Source organism: Onychostoma macrolepis, chromosome 01 (genome assembly GCF_012432095.1).
Source record: "Onychostoma macrolepis isolate SWU-2019 chromosome 01, ASM1243209v1, whole genome shotgun sequence".
NCBI classification, from domain to species: Eukaryota; Metazoa; Chordata; class Actinopteri; order Cypriniformes; family Cyprinidae; genus Onychostoma; species Onychostoma macrolepis.
The window spans coordinates 22057768-22078136 of NC_081155.1; the positions used below are offsets into that span (position 1 = coordinate 22057768).

Here is a 20369-nt window from a genome sequence, read left to right on the forward strand (position 1 = left end):
ATTATTAAAAACAAAACATTGCCTTGATGTTCAGTATAGGTTTGTTGTATAATTCAACACCCTAAAAAGTGGGTACAGTTTCTAGTTTGACTTCTGGTGCTGGGCGATTCTCTGCAGACCTGGAGACAACAGATCTGGGGAGCTGTCAATCATCCGGCGACACACAGAGGGCCGTGTCACCACAAAGAGACAGCTGTGCCAATCTCATCTTTGAATGTCAGTGATTGGAATCTCGAGGCTCACAAAGGAGCAGCCAAATGAGGCTTTTCTGCAAAATCTACCTCGATTGTCATTCCCAGTGATGTGCGCTTCTAAGGAGGTGCACTGCTCTGGGTGTCTGATTGTCAGCCACACAATTTCGGTTTCTTGCTTTGTGAATCTGGGCAAAAGAACAAGAGACATGTAACGAGAGGCGGCAGAAGTTATGAACAACTTCTCCTGTAAACGCCTCATTCGGGGCGCAAAACTTCTCAAAGACGAAAATAAGAAAAGTATCTTACCTAAAACATCTTATTCATGCGAGGATTCAATAAAGCCGCTCACGCTCGGTGCAACATCAAGCCAACTGTATGCTTGAGATGTTCTGCACCGGTTAGTCAAGCGAAACAAACACACACACAGCAGTGGTACTCATTAGGGGTCCAACGTCTCTTAACCAACCACAAAGGTTCCTGTGTTTAAGCCCACGCGAGCTTGCTGTAACTGATCATCTGTCATCTGACATGAGACATCAGGGAGATGACAACGGTCTTGAACGAGGCGTTCAATGTACTGGAGACTCGCCTGTGTTTGCCGTGGTGTCTCTTACAGAGACTGCCTGGAAATTTGGAGAACACAATGCAACGCAAATAACATCACAGAGAAGAAGAGAAACAATAACACATGTAAACAAATCAGTCACAAAGTGGCTGTCAGACTCAGCAGAGAGGATTGTATCAAGTGCCGGTGGTGTCATGCTGATTTGAGGAAAAGGATGACAGGAATGCATCACTGCTGTATTTGTCCTGATTTGTTTTTTGGAAAGATGATGAGAAGGCTGTCATGGTTTGACTTTGTTATGGTTTTAGATTCAAGATCTCATGGACAGGAGTGTTCGTGAGATTAAACAAGAAACCACCAGGCATCAAAAGCTTTTCAGCAATGATACGGTTTGATCAGTGTAGGTAGAAACAGTGTTGTTACAGATCAACATGAAAATCTCTGAGAGGACGTTGTCCACCTCCCTCAGTGCTCATCACGGGCAAACTGCACTCACTGTACCCTGCTGTCAACTCCCACGATGCGCAGTAAGCTGATATTGTGCAAACATGGGCAAAATGTATTTAGGCTAAGCACATATTTATTTCTTTGGGGCAAATGTTCATCTGAATGAAACTGACAAGAACAACAAATCATTTAAGGAGGATTTTTGGGGTGAAAACCAGCGGGCAAGTCTTGGCTGTTAGCATGGTCCCACTAGCCCCTACTGGTAGATGACATTACTACAGCACACCAACTGGACAAAAAAATAAATAAATAAAAAAATTATTCTTGTTATTCTTGGTTGAAGATTGAATTAATGTTATTATTTTTAGCATTTTTATTTGCATGTAATTAACATGCACTTTACTCTCGCATACATGGAGTTTGGTTAATAAGCAGCTTTCTTCACAATGTAATTTCTTTGTGAAACTGCTGTAAAAAATGAATATGGTATCTAAAGGACTACTTTGCTATTTTTGTTCTTAGTTATTTTGCTTTATTTCCATTTTTGATTCAATCACAGTGAATTACGTTTTCTACATATGGAATGGAAGATATACTGCATGTTAGATCGCTTATATTTGCTCAGATCTGTTTAAGTCCACATATCATACTATGATCACACTTCAATTTGGGGACCAATTCTCAATATTAAAGGGTTACTCCACCCCAAAATGAAAATTTTGTCATTAATCACTTACCCCATGTCGTTCCAAATCCGTAAAAGCTTAGTTCGTTCGTTCTTTGATTTGAACGAAAATAGTGCATCCCTGTGTTGACACAGAAGAGCATACACTGCTTGCGTTCAGTGGATAATCTCCAAAATGGCGCTACGGTGACGCGGAGAAACACAGAGGAGAGGAATTGTTGAAAAAAAGTAGTTATTTTTATTTTCTTTGCATACAAAAAGTATTCTCATCGCTTCATAAAATTCAGATTGAACCACTGATGGCAGATGGACTATCCTGACGATGTTTTTCATACTTTTCTGGGCCTTGACAGTGATAATTACTTGGCAGTCAATGGGGCAATCACAAGCCTCCCGGTTTTCATCTAAAATATCTTAAATTGTGTTCCAAAGACGAACGAAGCTTTTGCAGGTTTGGAACGACATGGGGGTAAGTGATTAATGACAAAATATTCATTTTGGGGTGGATTAACCCTTTAACTAACTATTAACTATAACTTTTGTCTTAATAATTTCTGATTTGCTGCTTATAAATAGTTAGTAAGGTAGTTGTTACGTTTAGGCAAGGGGTAAGACTAAAGGATCTAAAACATGGTCATGTAGAATAAACCATTGATATATGCTTTATAAGTATTAATAAACAGTCAATATGTTAGTAGTATTCATGCTGATAAGCAACAAGTTAATAGTGAGAATTTATCCCTAAACTAAATCATTACAGATTTTTTTATATTACATATACTGAATATGTTATAGGCCTATATACTGTATATATTACAGTTTCATTTCATTATTATATTGATATTTTGAGTTCATAACCTCACTCCTACCCTAAACCTGACAAAATGAAAACCATAACAGGCAAATAAATGTACAAAACACAAACAAACAAATAAATAATGTCAAATCAGGAAAATGCAACAACTGCGCTAGCCAACAACTACCTCTGATATACAAAAATGCCCATCTAAAACTACTACGAACTTGATAAATATCTCAAATCTTTCTTCTCCCCTCAAGAGCAGTGTACAGCCTTGTAAATGTGTTTTTTATCGTCTTTTATTTATTATTCATAGTCTCTATTCATTAGGTCACAATCCAATGATTTTACAGACAAGGATAAAACATAAGGCCAAAAAAAGTTGCATTCCGTATTAGCTTGGAGCTGAACTGAGAGCAACAACAAAGATTTATATCAATAAAGCTGCAACATCAAAGCAACAAGCACAATGTACAAGGACTGTAAGTGGGGGAGAGAAGAGATCTGCAATATTTCTAAAGCAATACGTGGACTGAGAGGTTACATCAGGAGAACATTAAAGACTTTCATCAAGTAATTATCAGCTCATGTCACCATTAGTGCTATAAGAGGCCTTGTAAGATTGAGAGATGGGACTCACTCAAAGCATCATCAAGTTTTTCACCCATGCAGAGCTTAACAACCCCCTTTAGATGTAACCTTTAAGGTGAGGGCCATTGAAATCTCTCTTTAAAGTAATGATCCTACATTAGCAGTGGCATGAAAGGCAGGAGAAATGTCTTCTATCAGCGCAGAGTTAAAAGAAAGGCAACTACTAGTACTTTGAACCGACACAGAAACAGACAATGATCATTGCGGGAGAACAGAGTGAAAGGAAATTAATTCGGGACAAAAAGGTGAGACAAATCACTTCGGCTTCAGCCAAGAAATTGTTTTCAAGTAGGTCCAGACGTGTTGTGAAGGCCGAATGAGGGTGTTTGCGCCCGTTCCAATTCTTTGACTAATAAACCCCCGTCCAGTGGCTACGGGGAATCTCAAGGAGCCACGGAAACATCCATCAGTCGTGTAGGAAAAAGGTAAACTTGGCAGATGCATCTGGCTGAGATCGGCCATTAATCTTAAGAGTGAAGTGTAATTAGGATGGACTTTATGAGTTCACGTGATGTCATAAATAACAGGAAAGCAAAGGAGCAGCAGCCTGAGGAGAGAGGAGCTTGTCTTCTAATGACCCGGAGAGCTTGTGAGAACAGCCAGGTGTCAACGAGGGCTTTGATGCATGTGTCTGCTGTGCTTTATTTCTACATAATGAACAGTTGGCAACACGGCAGCTGTAGACCTGCACAGGGATTCTGTGGCTAAATATTTATGTATAAGCTATTGAGTACAGGAAAGGTAATTTAACTGTACTGCACACTTAATTCAACTTTCTACTCGGTGATTCCAAGGATAAATTAGCTTAATAACAACACTATGCGACGCGAAGGCTGCAGCCAGCATTCCGATCAATAGAGAGCTGAAGTGTAATTTGAGTAACACAAAGCCACGTTTTCAAAAGGATCAATTGCTGGTGCTGCATGCGGTTTCAAGACAGTTATGCAGTCGCACCAGCAGCACACATAACACTGATACTGATACGGCAAACTAAGATAAAACAAATGTGACTTAAAATGTCATCAACAATGCATTTGACGTATTGTGGTGTACTTTAGAGTGAAATGGAATATTCACCAGGACATAATGTGAGGCTAAATTTTGGTAACACTTTATTTCGATAGTCCACTTTAGACATTCTACTAACAGTAAGTAACTTTGCTACTACATGTCAACTAGCAGTCATTCGAGTATTAGTAGACTGTCTGCTTAATAACTTCTAACACTTTATTTGGATGGGTCCACAACATACAACATATTGACTATTAGAGACTTTGAAAGTATGTCAATTTATTCTACTAACCCTAAACCTACCCTAACTCTGAGAGTTAGTAGACATGTAGCTGCAAATTAATGAGAATTAGTTGACATGTAGTTGACATATAGTTACAAAGTTACTTATAGTTAGTAGAATGTCTAAAGTGGTCTATCAAAATAAAGTGTAACGTAGATTGTCTCCTTCAATATTTGATTGAATAGTAAATAGTAGAACTTGCCTGGTTTTGAGAACAGAAAAAGAAATAGCTTCAGAGGCATAAAGAGTTAGGATTATTATGATGCCCTAAAACTAACATACACTGATGCACCTGGGTCATTTATTACAAAACAAAGCAAAAATGTGAAAATGCTTCCATTATTTCCTCATACTCGTGCCATTTCAAACCAATATGCTATTATGTGACTATTACATTTCTAGCAAACCACCTTTCACAAAAAAAAAAAAAAAAATCAATCAATCAAATCAATCAATCAATCAAAAAAAATAAAAAAATAAAAAATGATAGTCTATATGACCTCTATTCCAAGGTCATATGATATGACTAAAATTTAAGCCATTATTCACTGAAGTTGAAATATGAACTTGTTCTGCGGGGGGTGATCTATAAACATCATTTGCAGTCCATGATGGAATTTCTCCTGGAGGTTATTTAAATCAATACTGATAAAAACATTAAGAAACTGGGTTTCTGTGTTTTTGTGGGTTTTACAAAGGTAAATGTAAGACTTTTTAAAATACCAAGTAAAGACAATTCCAAGGGAAAATGTATCAAAAGATGAAAATTCTGTCATTAAACACTTATCCTTATATCATTCCAAACCCATAAGACCTTCTTCAGAAAACAAAATAAGATATTTTTGATGAAATTCAATATCTTTCTGACCCTGCATAGACAGCAATGCAACTAAGACATTTTATGGCCCAAAAAGGTAGTAAGGACATCGTTAAAACAGTCCATGTGACATTACTCAACAATTTGGCATTTTGTTTACAAGCAGAAGAGGACACATACTGTACATAACACAGCCTTGGTAAACATGTCAGAAGATTTCGACAGAAAGGATGGCTTGCAATTTTTTGCCTCGCCTTACTTATTTGAACCAGAATATACAGACGATGAACTAAGAAAGATGGATGTTCTACGTCCTGCATCATCAGCACCACACGCGTGGTACTCTCGTGAATGCGTGTCGAAGACTGACATGGAAGAAAAGAAATTGTTGAATAAAGTTGTTATTTTTGTTTTCTTTGCACACAGTATTCTCGTAGCTTCATAACATTATGGCTGAACCACTGATGTCACATGGACTCTCTTAACAATGTTCTTAACACATTTCTGGGCCTTGAATGTGTCAGTTGTCGTTGCTGTATATGCAGGGTCAGAAAGCTCACAGATTTCATAAAAAAATTTGGTTTCACTTTATTTTGATGGTCCCTTTAACACATTCTATTGATTATAAGTAATGTTGCACCTACATTTCTACTGACTCTCATTAGAGTGTTAGTAGTGTATTAGTTGACTGGTAGGGTTAGGGTTAGATTAAGTTGACAGGTTCTTGCAAAGTTACTGATAGTCAGAATATCTGTTGGGAGACCAACACAATAAGGAGTTAGTAGATATGAAGCAGACAGTCTACTAATACTCTTATGAGAGTTTGTTGACATGTAGTTGCAACATTACTTAGTGTCAACAGAATGTTCAAAAGGGACCATCAAAATAAAGTGTTACCAAAAATTTATTAATTTGTGTTCCGAAGATGAATGAAGTTCTTACAGGTTTGGAACGTAATTAATTAGTAATTAATGACAGAATTTTCATTTTTGGGTGAACTATCATTATCAATACAACATCCAACAGATCATCATTACTTTTCGATTCATTTTTACAAAAAAAAGAAAGAAAGAATTGAAAAGTATTAGTATTAGTACTGCTTAATTAGATTTTTTCCTCATACATTTTCATAAATTTTTCCCATGCTTTACACAAGTCACCCACTAAAATATAATTCAGTGTAACAACAGTTTATATTACAAAATGATTTGATGACGTTTAAGGATCACAGTGCAGCCCCAAAAAACTAATTAATCATCTAAAATATAATAAAATATAGTATGATCTTTTTTTCTTCAATATATTTTAATAAGAACAGGTCAGAATATATACAGTTTCTGACCTGTTACACTGAATGATGATGGAAACATTTGTCAACCATATTTTGACATTTGCAAAGTAGACACTTTACTTTTATTTAACACACTTTATGTATATAGAATCACTTTTGTAAGTTTAATTTGATGCAAACACCAAAATAGGACATCTCATCTTAGACATTTTGATATTTGTATAAGAAAACAAAACTACTGAGGAAGATTTTTTTGCCATTATATGCCAAGACTTTATCAATTTAAGACGTTCTGCTTTGACGTTAGACCTTTTTAAGGCCTTGATTTGTGGAAAGGCAAATTAGGACTTTTTAAGTATGAAATAATGTTGATAATTAATCACATGACGAGGAACTCGGTTCTTCCACTCCTCCATTTTGGCAAGTTCATACAGGGCCCTCTTGTTCATTCTAATAGTCATGCAATGATTAAAAATTAAAATCAAGGTACTACATATAAAGTAAAATAAAAATAAAATATATCTCATGTACATTAGTTACTGTATGTACTGTACATTAGTAGGAATGGACAAACAAACCACCCACATCGAAAAAAAGCAAGCACACATGTACAAGACCTCAGGTCAGTGCAACTCTCTGAGGGTGCTGATGCCACTAATAGCTGTTTGCTCTTTCCCTCTTTTGCCACACATCTTGCTGTATACCTCTCCTCCCTCAGCACCCCCTATCCATTTCTCTGCAGCACATACATTGGCCTTACCTCAAGATAAATTGGCGCTGTGGGCAGCAAGTTGCTCCCAACTTTACAGACTAATATCGGTCTCAGTTTTCCCTACAGTGGTGTGATTGGTCTCAAGCTGTTCCCTTGCTAGTTCTATCATCTGTCTGGCTGTGCAGTATGGCTGCTGAACATAGGTTCATGCTTGATGAATTCAGCATCTAGCATAATGGAAAGACACCTCCAGCGTCTAATAAAGATTCATTGACAACACCTAGCAAACATTCATCATAGTCAGTGCCTATTTTCCCCATTAAGAGATCAAAGATGTTCTGTGGGGCATTAATTAAATTGGATAATGTTTCAAAAATGACTCCAAAATATCCTAATAAGCATCAAGGTTTTTCTTGTTAGTGAACCCAGAATTTTTTTTTTTTTCAGTCCATGTGCAATAAATTAAAGGGGGGAAAGAGAGAGACAAAGGGAGAGAGGAGAAATAGTTCATTTTTAAAGGAGAATAAATGAATTTGAAAATGTATTTTTGAGACCCTCTAACAAGCCTGGAGGATTTCTCGCAATATTAAAAGATACTAATCAAGTTCATTTGAAATGGAAAAAAGGTAAAACATTCGCTGGAGTTCATGAAATGACTTTTAAATAGTCTCGCTGTTGAAATAAGATCTGGAAATATCAATTACTCTTAGAAAAACTGAACCGTTTCCCACAGGTCTATTATATATATTCTGTTCTAACCTTACTCAACTTTTATTCAAAGTCACACAGACAATAACAAGCGATTCTAATTGTAATTTTATTTAGTGAATCATTAAAAAATGTTATTGAGACAATATGAGACACTGCAGTTAAATCAGTTGAACTCGATGTGATTATGAGGTGAGAAAACATAGGAGTGATATTATTACTCCACAAATATGAAAGCTCAAGAGAGCATGTAAGTCGATTAAATGCACAGAGATGAGATTGATTGTAAATCATCGCTTCTAACAATAGAACAACTGCACTGCTTCACATGACCTTTTCCACCTTAACCTTGAGTGAGGGGCTGAGGCTTGGATGATGAATAAACAGCAAGAACACAAATAATTTAAAAAATGACATAACCTTGAGTCCTGCTTTCACAGTGAGGGTATGAAAAGCTTCTTTAATTTTCTATCTGTAAATGTAACTGACTGCTTCCTGTTATAAACAAGATCTACAGCCAAATACCACGTTTTCCTGCCAAAGCATTAATGAACAACTATGCTCTGAATTTCTGTAACCCCTCAAAACTTCTTCAATAGTCTCCATAGTTTCCAATAATAATGGTAAATTACAATGCATGCCAGCAAAGTCTTATACATTTATTCTCTGGTCAGCCAATATATGGCTCAGATAAACCATTTGGTGGTGGAAAAATTATCAAAAGCTGATTCTAAATTGTGCATTAGCCACACATTTCGCATAATCATCCACTATCCCCCAAGTCTGATGATAACATCCTTTGCTGGGCTACACCATTAAACCGGCTGCCCAATTTTACTGTATTTTTTTGCCAATGACAAATATCACCTTCCACGACAGATTTTAATGCCATAAATCTCCACACGCTCAGAGAGGAGCCATAAAATATAACAGACCTCACTTTCCTTAGATAACAATCACTCGGGTGGAGGAGTCAGTGAAATCTGCCAGTTCAAATGGCCATAATTCAACACAAAGAGCTCTCAGATCACCTCGGGACAAATAAAGAGAAGATTAACACACTGCTGCATACAGACACTTACATAATGTGTAACAGCATTGACATACATAATGATACATAATACTTTTATAGCTATTATGTTTACCTGTAATCTCACTTACTACAATCCAGATGCCTGTTTAATATGCATGCTTATTTTTGTGAATTATTTTAAGCAGCTTAGTCTGTGTGAAAGGTAGTATTTAATATTCTCATTATTATTAAAATTAGTTTTTGAGCATTACACATGCAGTACATACCAACCGATCAGGCCCTTTTGCTCTGATCAGTATGAGCTATAGTTTCGGTTTAAAAGGTTCTGTTAAGAATACTGTTAGCAACCTAGATTTGTGTGTTGGATAACTATGAATATAATCTGCCATGCTATTCAGATTTTGAAAGACAGCTACATGATTTGGATCTACATTGTTTTATAACATTACAACAATAAAAGGTCTGAATAGGTGTGTGCAGTAATCCTGAATACAATGTCAGATAATGCTAAATAATTAAATATAAACAAGTATGCACTTTTTTTTTCACAAATCATTCACTTTATCAATGAAAAAGGGCTATTTTGCAGCAGATAAACACGTTTTCATAAACTATGGAAATGTACATTAGTTCAATTCATTCTAATCAGTATAGACCTACTGTAAAAATCATGCACATGGCCATGGCCAATATAAGTGTGCGTGTGTGTGTGTGTGTGCGCATTTGTGTGCACGTCACTCTCATGGCTAAAGACCAAGAGAGAAAATAAGAGCTCTTCAGAGGCTTTCAATCTCTTGTAATAGTGTTATTATCTTAATGGAGGTGCCAAACACACAAGACTGGAAAGGTCCATGTCCCTTTGTTTTGTGAGCCTGAGAGTAAGTGGTTTTATATTACCCTGCTCTGCTATATGGCTACCGCTCAATATGAAATGCGCATTACTCTTGGGAGCCACGGTGAACAGCCCGAGACATTGCTCCATCCTCACCTCATGAGGCACATCAGAGTAATCAAGTTTAAATGGTCTCTTTCTCGAGAAGGTCATGCCACTGTTCATATTAGGGGCACGGGCCATCAAGTGCATCTGCAGGTGGTAATGACAGAGAGCAGAATGTTTAACATGAAAGCAAAGTGTGTGTATGAAGGAAGGTGGGTTTGTGCATCGGTGTTGTAGAATTTGATTCCGGACATGACCGAATGTGGACTTAAGTCCATCTCAAGTCCGAGTCTAAAATAATTTTTTTAATGAGAAGTGAAGACCTTGGCTGCATTCCTCAAAAGCATCGTGAGATAAGTTGATCGTATAAACCACTGTTCGCAATGGATCTACGATCTACTTTGGCTTACAATGCTTTGGGGAAAAGTAGCCCTGGTCATTCAAGTCCAAGTCAAGGCCAAGTCTAAATCCTCAGAAAAATATGAACTTGGACTTGGAGTACTACAACGGTGTTGTGCATTTAGATAGTATTTTTCTACGTACACAAAGAAATCCAATTATCTTTACCCTTTTTCTGGGAAGAACGCAATTATAGGGAAACAATGTGACGCTGATGACTTTCGATAACAGAATGCCATGGGATAGTGGAGAAAGGATATACGGTCTATGAGATTTGAAGACCTGGACACTATCACTGCAAGGTGGAATATTCAATTATATCTCTCCTGGTACCGATCACTTGGCTGACTAAGACCCCCTTCCTCATGACAGCACAATTTAATTTATATCCAGCCGAAATGGAAATTATGAGGAGAAAAAAAAACTTGTTCCTTCTCAGGCTAAAATGGTGGCCATTTACTTGTATATCATCAAACCCATTCCATTTCCAAATTGAACCTTGCCCTTGTGTCACGCCGAATGGTGCTGCTCATCAAGGAATGCTTATAATGCTTCCTGACAAGATCTATACAGTGTTCATCCTCTGGTGATTCTAGCCTCTCTACAATACTATTTGTGTGATCTTTCAGCATTCCAGACCTCAGTTCAGTTCAAATCATCTGGTGCACTCTTCGCCCATGCTCTCACCGTCAGCTTGACATGTGCATTACCATAATGTATCTCTCTAGTATGACACTGAGGGTAATTGCAATTACTACATCTCTCATCCCCTTGTCACTTTGCTGGAAAATGGAAAGCGACAATAATATTCCTTCATCTGGAATGACATAAACATGGTCAGCTTAAAAACTTGATCCAGGGGAGCTTGAGTCTGAGGTCACCTTGCCCTCCAATACTGCCACGCTTCCACCCCAGGTAGTTAACAACGACGAAGCTGTCGTTATCCACCTTGCTATCAGTGACAGAGTTGCACGCCCCGTTGTTGTCAACACACTGAAGAGCAGTGGCACGGCGAGATAGGATTGCATAGACAGCCTCTTCATAATGCTCCTGGGCAATGTCATGCTCAACGGTGGGCTCTTGTTAGGAGCTGAGGGAAGGTTATCAGTCCTGACACACGCTTATCAGCACACGTCCATCTCGTAGCACTGGCGCTGCGCGCACCACCCACCGAAGTACACAGATGCTGTTTACCCGCGCCAGGAGTGGGCCGCCACAGCTAATTCAATATGATTGTCTCCCAAAGGACAGAAAGCCGAGATTTTGACAGGGAAGGAGGGACAGAACTCAACACACGTCTTCCCAGAAGAAAGGGACCCAGCGCGAGGAGTCTACGCTTCCCATCGCTATTTTGTTAAACCTCGCTGAGGGAGGATTTTTGGGATCCGAGGGCTGATTCAATCATGGGTAATTGCTATCGGATAATAAAAGAGGACACACAAGGCGGGCTTATTCACCGGGATTCTTGGGGGCTTATTGACACAATATCTCTGCTGTCAATTATCTCTCCCGCTCTGACAGGTGCACAATAACAGGCACTGGGATCTTTCTATTGAGCTGGTAAACTCAAGCTCCTTTTGAGTCCGAAAAGTGTGTGACATGAGGGGATTGAGTTTGATTCCAGACTGCTCTCATCCCTGCGCTGCCCTCCCCATCCTCTTTCCTCAATCCACTAATCATATTCTCTTAAAAACTGCTGGAGAATCAATAGCTGGCCTGATTTACTTCGTTAGACAACATTAAATATTCAGACGACAGAGTCTACATATTTAGTCCACTATCTCAAGCATTGCCGAATGTTTCAGGGTGAAGGCCTACCTGTCTAATTGCATTAAAGCATCAACATAATTACCAAGGTTGTTTTGCCTGGACAGTGCCTCTTTGAGGAAATCGTAAATAGAGAGGTCAGCACAGAGCGAAAGGACAGCACCCTGCATGAGGTGCTCTGGTATTTTTTGCCCTGTCAACAACGTGGTGTCTGCTCACTGATTTGACTTTAATGAAGAGACTGGATTTGTGCAGTTGTGCTCGCCCAAGGCTAAAGTCATGCAACTCTGGCAAAACAAATGAGAGAGGAGCAATTACGAGACGCAATAAACAGACTCAGCATTTTCCCCTTGAGCACTAGAACTACATCACAGTTGCAGAAACCAAAAGCAAGCATGTACCCAAGGGCGGAATCAAATGAACCAACAGCACCCCTCGGCAGCTGGTGAGGGGTGCAGACATAAGGATGTGGAGAGAGGGAATTTAGTAGACGGGAACGCTAGCTCTGTAATGTTGAGAAGAAGGAATCATCGTCTAGTAGCGATGTACTTAAGTGAGTGCAGCCAACCCAGCCCAAGTGATTTTCCACATGCAAGATATTTTCAGGGGACTAAATATGCCACAATGACATCTGGCTGAGAGAATCACTGATTGCACTCTCATCACAAGCAGCAGCCAGTTGCAAAGTAAATGAGCTTATCCATGTTGTTCTCTGAGAGCTAAACGTGATTAAGGAATTCAGCCTATGAAAATGATGCTATAATCCCAAATCTCTTGAAGATCAAACATTCAGGAGGTTGAATTGTTCTTTCCTTCTCTCTGAGAGCATTAGCGAAGATCAACAATAAATATTGAATATTAGCATGAGATAGAGCTTCATCCTTTTCATTTCTGCACGCCTTGCAAGAAAATGTTCCTTCATTTTTGACTGGTGATTTACATTTCCCTCAAGGCAAAACTGCTGACTTCCTAAGTGCTCCTAAATGCATAATCTTGTGGGAAGCAAACACACAATAATGTTAACTATTCATTAACAACTGAACAAGGCGCATAAAGATGCATTTTTGTATTCTAAAAGTTTAAACAAAGTGCTGTTGGGTTAGTTACAGAAGATGGGATGTCAAAAGCCACATTTTCCAGGGGCACAATACCTCTCAACTGGGTAATAAGCAACTTTGATTAGAGTGGTACTGTGCACGATAAACATTTCCAACACTATAGAAAGGGCCAAACACAATAATCTTGACCATTTCCCAACCCTTTAAATAATGAGTAGAATAAATTACTAATGTGAGGCAGAATAAATACTGAATGCCGTTTTAAGACATTGATGTGATACAGCAATTCTTCTTTACAACAGTTTGCAACTTTTACTCAAAGATCAACATCGCCTGCCACCCATATAGTACAGTTAAGCACTACTATGACTTGCAGCACTTCAAGTGATATATCACTTGAAAGTATAGCTAGTCTGACATAGACTTACAAAAAAAGATAAATAAAACTTCTGTAAGAATACATGCAGAGAATCTGCATATCATTCTGTACAGTACTAGTCCAGGTGTGCTGAAGCTTATCCAAGCTTGTTATTTACTTAGATTAGGCTGCATGCACTAGATCTGATTGACATAACTTAACCTATGAACGCTGGAGTCACATAGCTGACAAAGGTTTGCACTCACCTGCTCTCCTGGCTCATGCGACTTCATAAGGCTCTTCTCTCTGTACATTGACCAAAGGCCGACGTTTGGCAGAAAAATTAAAGCCACCATAAACAGAAATGCCATCTGCAGAACGCGCTTTTGCCTTCTCTTCATTTTGAAGATGCGAATGAGACACAATCCAATGCTAGATAGACGCGTGTCTGCCGTGTGTGGACTCGAGCTCCGTATCTCCCCTCGTAAAAGATGACAAACTTTCACCTGCAAGGAAGACAGAAACGCCGCGTCATATAAACAAACACTCCGAAATGAAGCGGAGTAACACAGTGTCTTATTACGCGTATTAATCTCAGGCTCAAGAGCAACACTAGATGTCTCTTAACTGACATACGTAGCCTAATTAAGCAAACATTAACTGAACACTCTATATAATAATCATGTATTATCAATAATTAAGACAATTCTGTAACAGCCAGTAGAGCTAAGACAAAAAAAAAAAAAAGCATTTGAGCTCGTTTTGTATCAGTCACGCGAGACGCAACGCGCTTAAGCAATACTATGAAAAGACTTACAGTAGAGGGTTATTTGCATGTTGAGACATATATGTTGCTCGGTAATCCCCTCTCCTTTGTTGAAGACACACAAGGGGAACGTTTCCGAGTACGATAATTGCAGAACAACGACGAGCGCTACGTTTTTATCTGTGGCAATGCGCTCGAGCTACAATTTGAAACCGTCTCGTGCTCTTCATTAAAAACCTTGCGCGCGTCCCACCTACTGAAGGTTTACGGATTCTTTCTCTTTCCTCCTTGGGCGACTTCTCATTGCCCTCAGCTTTAGATATTGCGGTTATAAACCACGTGTGCTGCGCATTAATATGAAAACATCCTCGCAGTCGGGCGATGCTTTCCGATGTGTGGGACAGCACGGTGAAGCAGCAGTCTTTACACCAACACGAGCTCACAGAGTAAAGAGGTGAGCGATTCTTAGCTTTGCTTTGAGCTGGTCAACCGTAGCTTTGCTTGATCTTTAAACGCAAATGTGTTCATACGTTCAAGTCATTAATCCTGTTTATAGCTCTAATTTGGCTACTTCTGTTTGTTATTTTGGAAATTACTCTTATAAACACTGTAAACGCACGTGTTAAGTAAATAAAGTAAAGGTTAGTAAAGGAAAACTAATGAACAAATCTGATAACTACTAACTACTAGGCTACTAATATATATATATATTAATATTTAATAAGATATATGTAACAAGGCAATACTTGTACAGTACTTTTAGATAAATATATGTATAAATACTGTACATTACTCACCTTGCACTCACAGTGCGCTGTGAAAAAATGGGAAGTATAGAATTTGAAGTTTAATAAAGTTTATTTTGTTTATTTATTTATATTTATTTAGTTTGTATTATTTTAGTGTTCTGTGTTTGTTTGTGACACTATACTTTGTCTATGCATGTTCATTAAGTGTGTTTTTTTTTTTTTTAGTTTTACTTTTTGCTTTTTAACTTTAACCCTCTGGAATCTGATGTGTTTTTTGGCCTGTCCATTTTAAAGGTAAAAAGTTTTTAGTATTATCAATGATTTGTAGGCTACTATGAATTAAGAATATTTTGTTCACTGTGCATCATTAATTCTGCTGCTGTACTCTAAGAATTCCTCATGCTGGATAAATCAATCAAAACTGACTCATGCTCATGATCTTTTCTTTCTTTATTTTTTGGATTGGAGTCTCTATTGAAGAAGCACACATTTCTTTGAAGCTGTTTATTTATTATTGAATGCTGCTATACTTGATGGGAACGAAAGGGAGACAGATGGGGTGGGGTGGGGGTACGCTTACGCCAAAAGGCAACTGCAGCACAGCATATGGAGACAGCATACACAAGGGATCACCTGATGTTTCTAAGTGAATTGCAGATCTTCATGAATTTTGTCAATACTAGGTTGGATCTGGTCCTGAATATTTAAAAGCACTGAAATACAATCTTACTAAGATATTTTCCCTTGCTATTGTAAATAAAATATACAAAAAGAATGAACTTTGTGTTTGTACAGTTTGAGTTTCCAACCACCAACAGAGGGGGCCATTAGGCACTGACTGCTCTAAAAATATTGTGCTGCAGAATATATATATATATATATATATATATATGTATATGAATGTATGCTGCTGTAACAAAACCATGATCATCATGATTTGCATCACTCCATTCACAGTCTATTTGTTTCAGCACCACGGACAGCGAGCAAGCACAGTAAAGCAGGTAACTGAGGGCAATGTAAGAATATCCACTGGTCTCATGGGAAGACTCTGCTTCTCTGCTTAGAACATAAAACTTAATCTATCTTTGAAAACATATAGCAAATTGAAAATGTATATCAAATGTAAAATCTATCTTTGAAAATATATAGCAAATTGAAAATGTTTATAAAATGTAAAATCTACCTAAAAAAGACACAACGGCACATATCTTTCCTAGGTATCAGACTGCGCTCACACTGGAGAAAATCATTCATTCAAGGCAAAAATTCACTATGTCTGTTCTTTGTCTTAATTATTATGGTGCAGCACATCAGTCAAATCATTTGATGCAGCATATTGGCTGTGACAGAGAAGAATGAGCCATCTCAATCTTCTACATAGATTAAATTCTGCCAATGGCTTTGAAAGAGAGAAAAAGAAAGCAGGTTTTATGACGCTCACAAAGTGAGAAGTGTAATATCAGCACCATACTGTTGTTCTAATAGAAAACAAGAATGCAATTACCTTTTCATATCATTTCAGCAATAAACAATTCTTTGTTATAAAAATACAATGTATTTGTTATTATATGAACTATAATAGAAATAATCCACTCAGAATGCCAACGTGACTGACTTATAGGGCCTTATTTTAATGATCTAAGCGCATGGTCTAAAGCGCACGGCGCAAGTGCACTCAGGGCGTGTCCGAATCCACTTTTGCTAGTTTAACGACGGGAAAAGGGTCGGCGCGCCCGGGCTCATGGTCTAAACGGGTTATCCCTATTCTATTAATGAGTAATGGGTGTTTTTTGGGCGTAACGTGCAATAAACCAATCAGAGTCTCATCTCCCATTCCCTTTAAGAGCGAGTTGCGCTGTCATGGATTCGCTATTTAAACGGCAGAATTTTAAGGCGCACAGACTGAACGCGTCTCCAGAGAGCAAACGGATCTGCTTATGCGCGAGCAAATAGGTAGGCTAATTCCAGAGGTGGACAGTAACCAAGTAAATTTACTTGAATATTGTACTTAAGTACACTTTTTGAGTATCTGTACTTTACTCGAGTATTATTTTTTCTGGAAACTTGCGACTTTAACTTCACTATATTTGAAAGACAAATATCGTACTTTTTACTCAACTACATTTATATCAAGGTCCCCAAGTAGAAAGTCGTTATATGTAGCAGTTTTTACAGTGTGTGCATTTTCAGATTCACTGAACCCTTTTTTTCTGCGAAAAATCTGGCCTGCGATCTGTGGACCTTCCTGTGTTGCCAAGTCTTACAGTATTTCTAAGCGTGCAGTTTTACGCCTAGCTTTGAATGGACATTTGGCTGAATTTTGTGCGTAAATTTGGCAACCTCGAGATCCTCCCCACTAAACTAATGTAAACGTCCGCGCTACTGCACAGCTAAAAGCGCTCTAAAAAGGCATGTGTTAACTCATTAAAGCCCCTTGGAAAATTAACCATGTTTTTACTATAGTAACCATAACTATGGTATTTGCAGTAAAATCACAGTATCCACAAATTTACTATTATCTCACTATAGTAACCATAATTATCCCATTTGTAGTAAAACTTCAGTAACCACAAATTTACCAAATAGTAACTAGTTAAATTTTTGTAGTTAAACTATGGTAATACAAATGGTAGGCTAATATATCTGTCAAAAATGACTGCTCTTACTTTACCATATATATATATGGCCAAAAATATCAGCACCCTTGGTAAATATGATCAAAGAAGGCTGTGAAAATTAATCTGCATTGTTAATCCTTTTGATCTTTTATTTTAAAAAAATCACAAAAATGTAACCTTTCATTGGATAATAAGAATTTAAAATGTGGGGAAATATCCTTATGGCATAAGGTATTGTAAATATACAACAATGCGACAATTAAACAATGCATTTACTTTTTACTTTTGATACTTAAGTACTTTTAAAAACATGTACTTCCGTACTTATACTTAAGTAAAAATCTGTCTTTATAACTTTCACTTGTAGTGGAGTAGAATTTGACCAGTAGTATCTGTACTTTCACTCAAGTAAGGAAGTTGTGTACTTTGTCCGCCTCTGGCTAATTCTGATACACGCAATGACTATCCATTATGACATGTATGACATTTTTATATTCATGTAACCTACACAATAATATTCTTTTAAACTGTAAAACTTTAATTTTTAATATTTGGCATGTTTGTGTGCTGCTGCGCGTCCCTGTGTGAAATAAGCAAAGTGAACACGCGTTGTGGACCCGCCCAGAGGCGCATTTTCTACTAACGCGCTCTTTGAATAACAAGAAAATAAATAGTACAAATTGCTATTTAAACAACGCGGCGCAGGATGGGAAAATGAGAACTGCGTCGGGCTGAAACTAGCAAAAACACTTGCGCCGCATTGCGCCGGGTGTGTGATAGGGCCCATAGACTCTACAAATATTGAAATGTATAAAAATTCCCTAACTTTGCGCACAGGGCCCTGTTTTGCTAATTATATCTCTCACAGGTTCAAAAAACACCTCTAGACAGTGACTCATGCAAGACTGAACTAAAACTGAATTGAAAGGTGCTAAGAGATCAACATATGACATTGTGAAATATGCATCAGCTGGACTTGATCATTTACTCATGAGTAATTTCTAACACTGGATGTGTGACAACTCGCTACTATTTGCAACAGTCGGTTTAGTCAGCCTCTCAAAGCCACAAATACATGTTCACAGGGAGTGTTGTTAGCTCTAAGGTCAAACCAAAGGGTCTGCTACTGCATTACCCCTGGAGAAAATTGGGGGTCAAATGCCAAGGTCTTACATTCGGTTAAGGCTGTAACTGTCATGTTACAGGATTTGACTTTATAGCCCTTTGGGAATGAGCTTTTGTTTTTCATTCTACTCTGTAACTTGACTGTCTACTATGCGTCCCTTCAAAAAATTATTAATTAGTCCAACCCATCAACCAGCCTACCCAAGATCCCCAAGTGAACTGTCTTGCACGCAAAATTAATGCACCATAAAGCAAGTGACATAAATAAATGGCTGGGATGAATACTGGATGACAGCCACACACAAATCACCGCACAAATATAGTTTCCATCAAATGTATTCAGCATCAGTTTAAACTGATGAAGTGACAAATAATGGGCATGCTAATATTCTGCAGTCATGTGTGCAGATGCTGTGGAGGACAAGCACAATGAGTTATTCTAATCACAACGCAATGAGCTAAATGCCATGCCTGCAGCTAATTGTGAAATGTGACAAATGAGTGTTCATCTGAGGAGAAACAGATGAATTGTTTGCCTGAGGAAGACTGTGCGTTTGAAGGATTTTAGGGGAAAAAAGTTATGAGTAAAAACACAGACAGCTTTTTGTGCATATAAACACACACACACACACACAAATCTGTCTGATAATCACTATAAAGGATGCAATAACTGCTGTACGGTATAGGTGCATTCCCTGCAAATTGAACTTCACGGGGTATCCTGCCATCCTAAGTGAGATTCCAATCTGAAGGGAGCGTCAGCGTACAGTACATATTCACTTTCATTGGCACTGCATAGGGAACAAGAGTATGTTGAAACATCACTTAATAAAACTAGAGACCCTGTCTGCTTAATCCCTTTTACTGTGTTCACTGCAATACGTAATTACTGTAATTACTACAGTACATGGCAACCCGGATGTTCTACTTGCAGTTGTTCACATCCTCGGACTAGGAATTATGTGTTTCTATGGCAACAATGTTAACGGCAAAATTAATGTGTGTAATTTTAAATCATGAATGGACAAAACCACAATATCAAGTAGTAGTCATTACACAAATGCCTTATTAATCTTTTTAACGATCTATATTACATGTACTACTGTAGTTATTCAACTCTGTGCTTGCTACATTAAAACTGTATTGTATGTTTTTTTTTTCTTTTTTATTTCTGCCTTAAGACAATAGGTAATAACTTTAAATTACATCAGTATGTGACATCAGTAGTTCAACCTTAATATATAGCCTTATAAATAACCTTTAACCTTGTTGTTTTTGTTTTCTTTGCACATAAAAAGTATTCTTGCAGCTTCATAAAATTATGGTTGAACCATTGATGTCACATGGACTATTTTAACGATAACCTTACTATCTTTCTGGGTCTTAAACGTGG

At 37.8% G+C, this 20369-nt stretch overlaps 1 protein-coding gene across 13 annotated transcripts in view; it reads right to left on the reverse strand.

Moving 5' to 3' along the window:
- galntl6 (polypeptide N-acetylgalactosaminyltransferase like 6) overlaps positions 1-20369 on the reverse strand; it is a 348569-nt gene that overhangs the window by 200223 nt on the left and 127977 nt on the right. For 12 of the 13 annotated variants that reach the window (XM_058772469.1, XM_058772440.1, XM_058772459.1 and 9 more), the window contains one exon: positions 13982-14221. In XM_058772469.1, the coding sequence (XP_058628452.1) occupies positions 13982-14116 (135 nt within the window). In that variant the 5' untranslated portion in view covers positions 14117-14221. Of the gene's footprint in view, positions 1-13981; positions 14222-14532; positions 15073-20369 lie in introns of those variants that run through there. The other variant, XM_058772493.1, reaches the window with a different exon arrangement.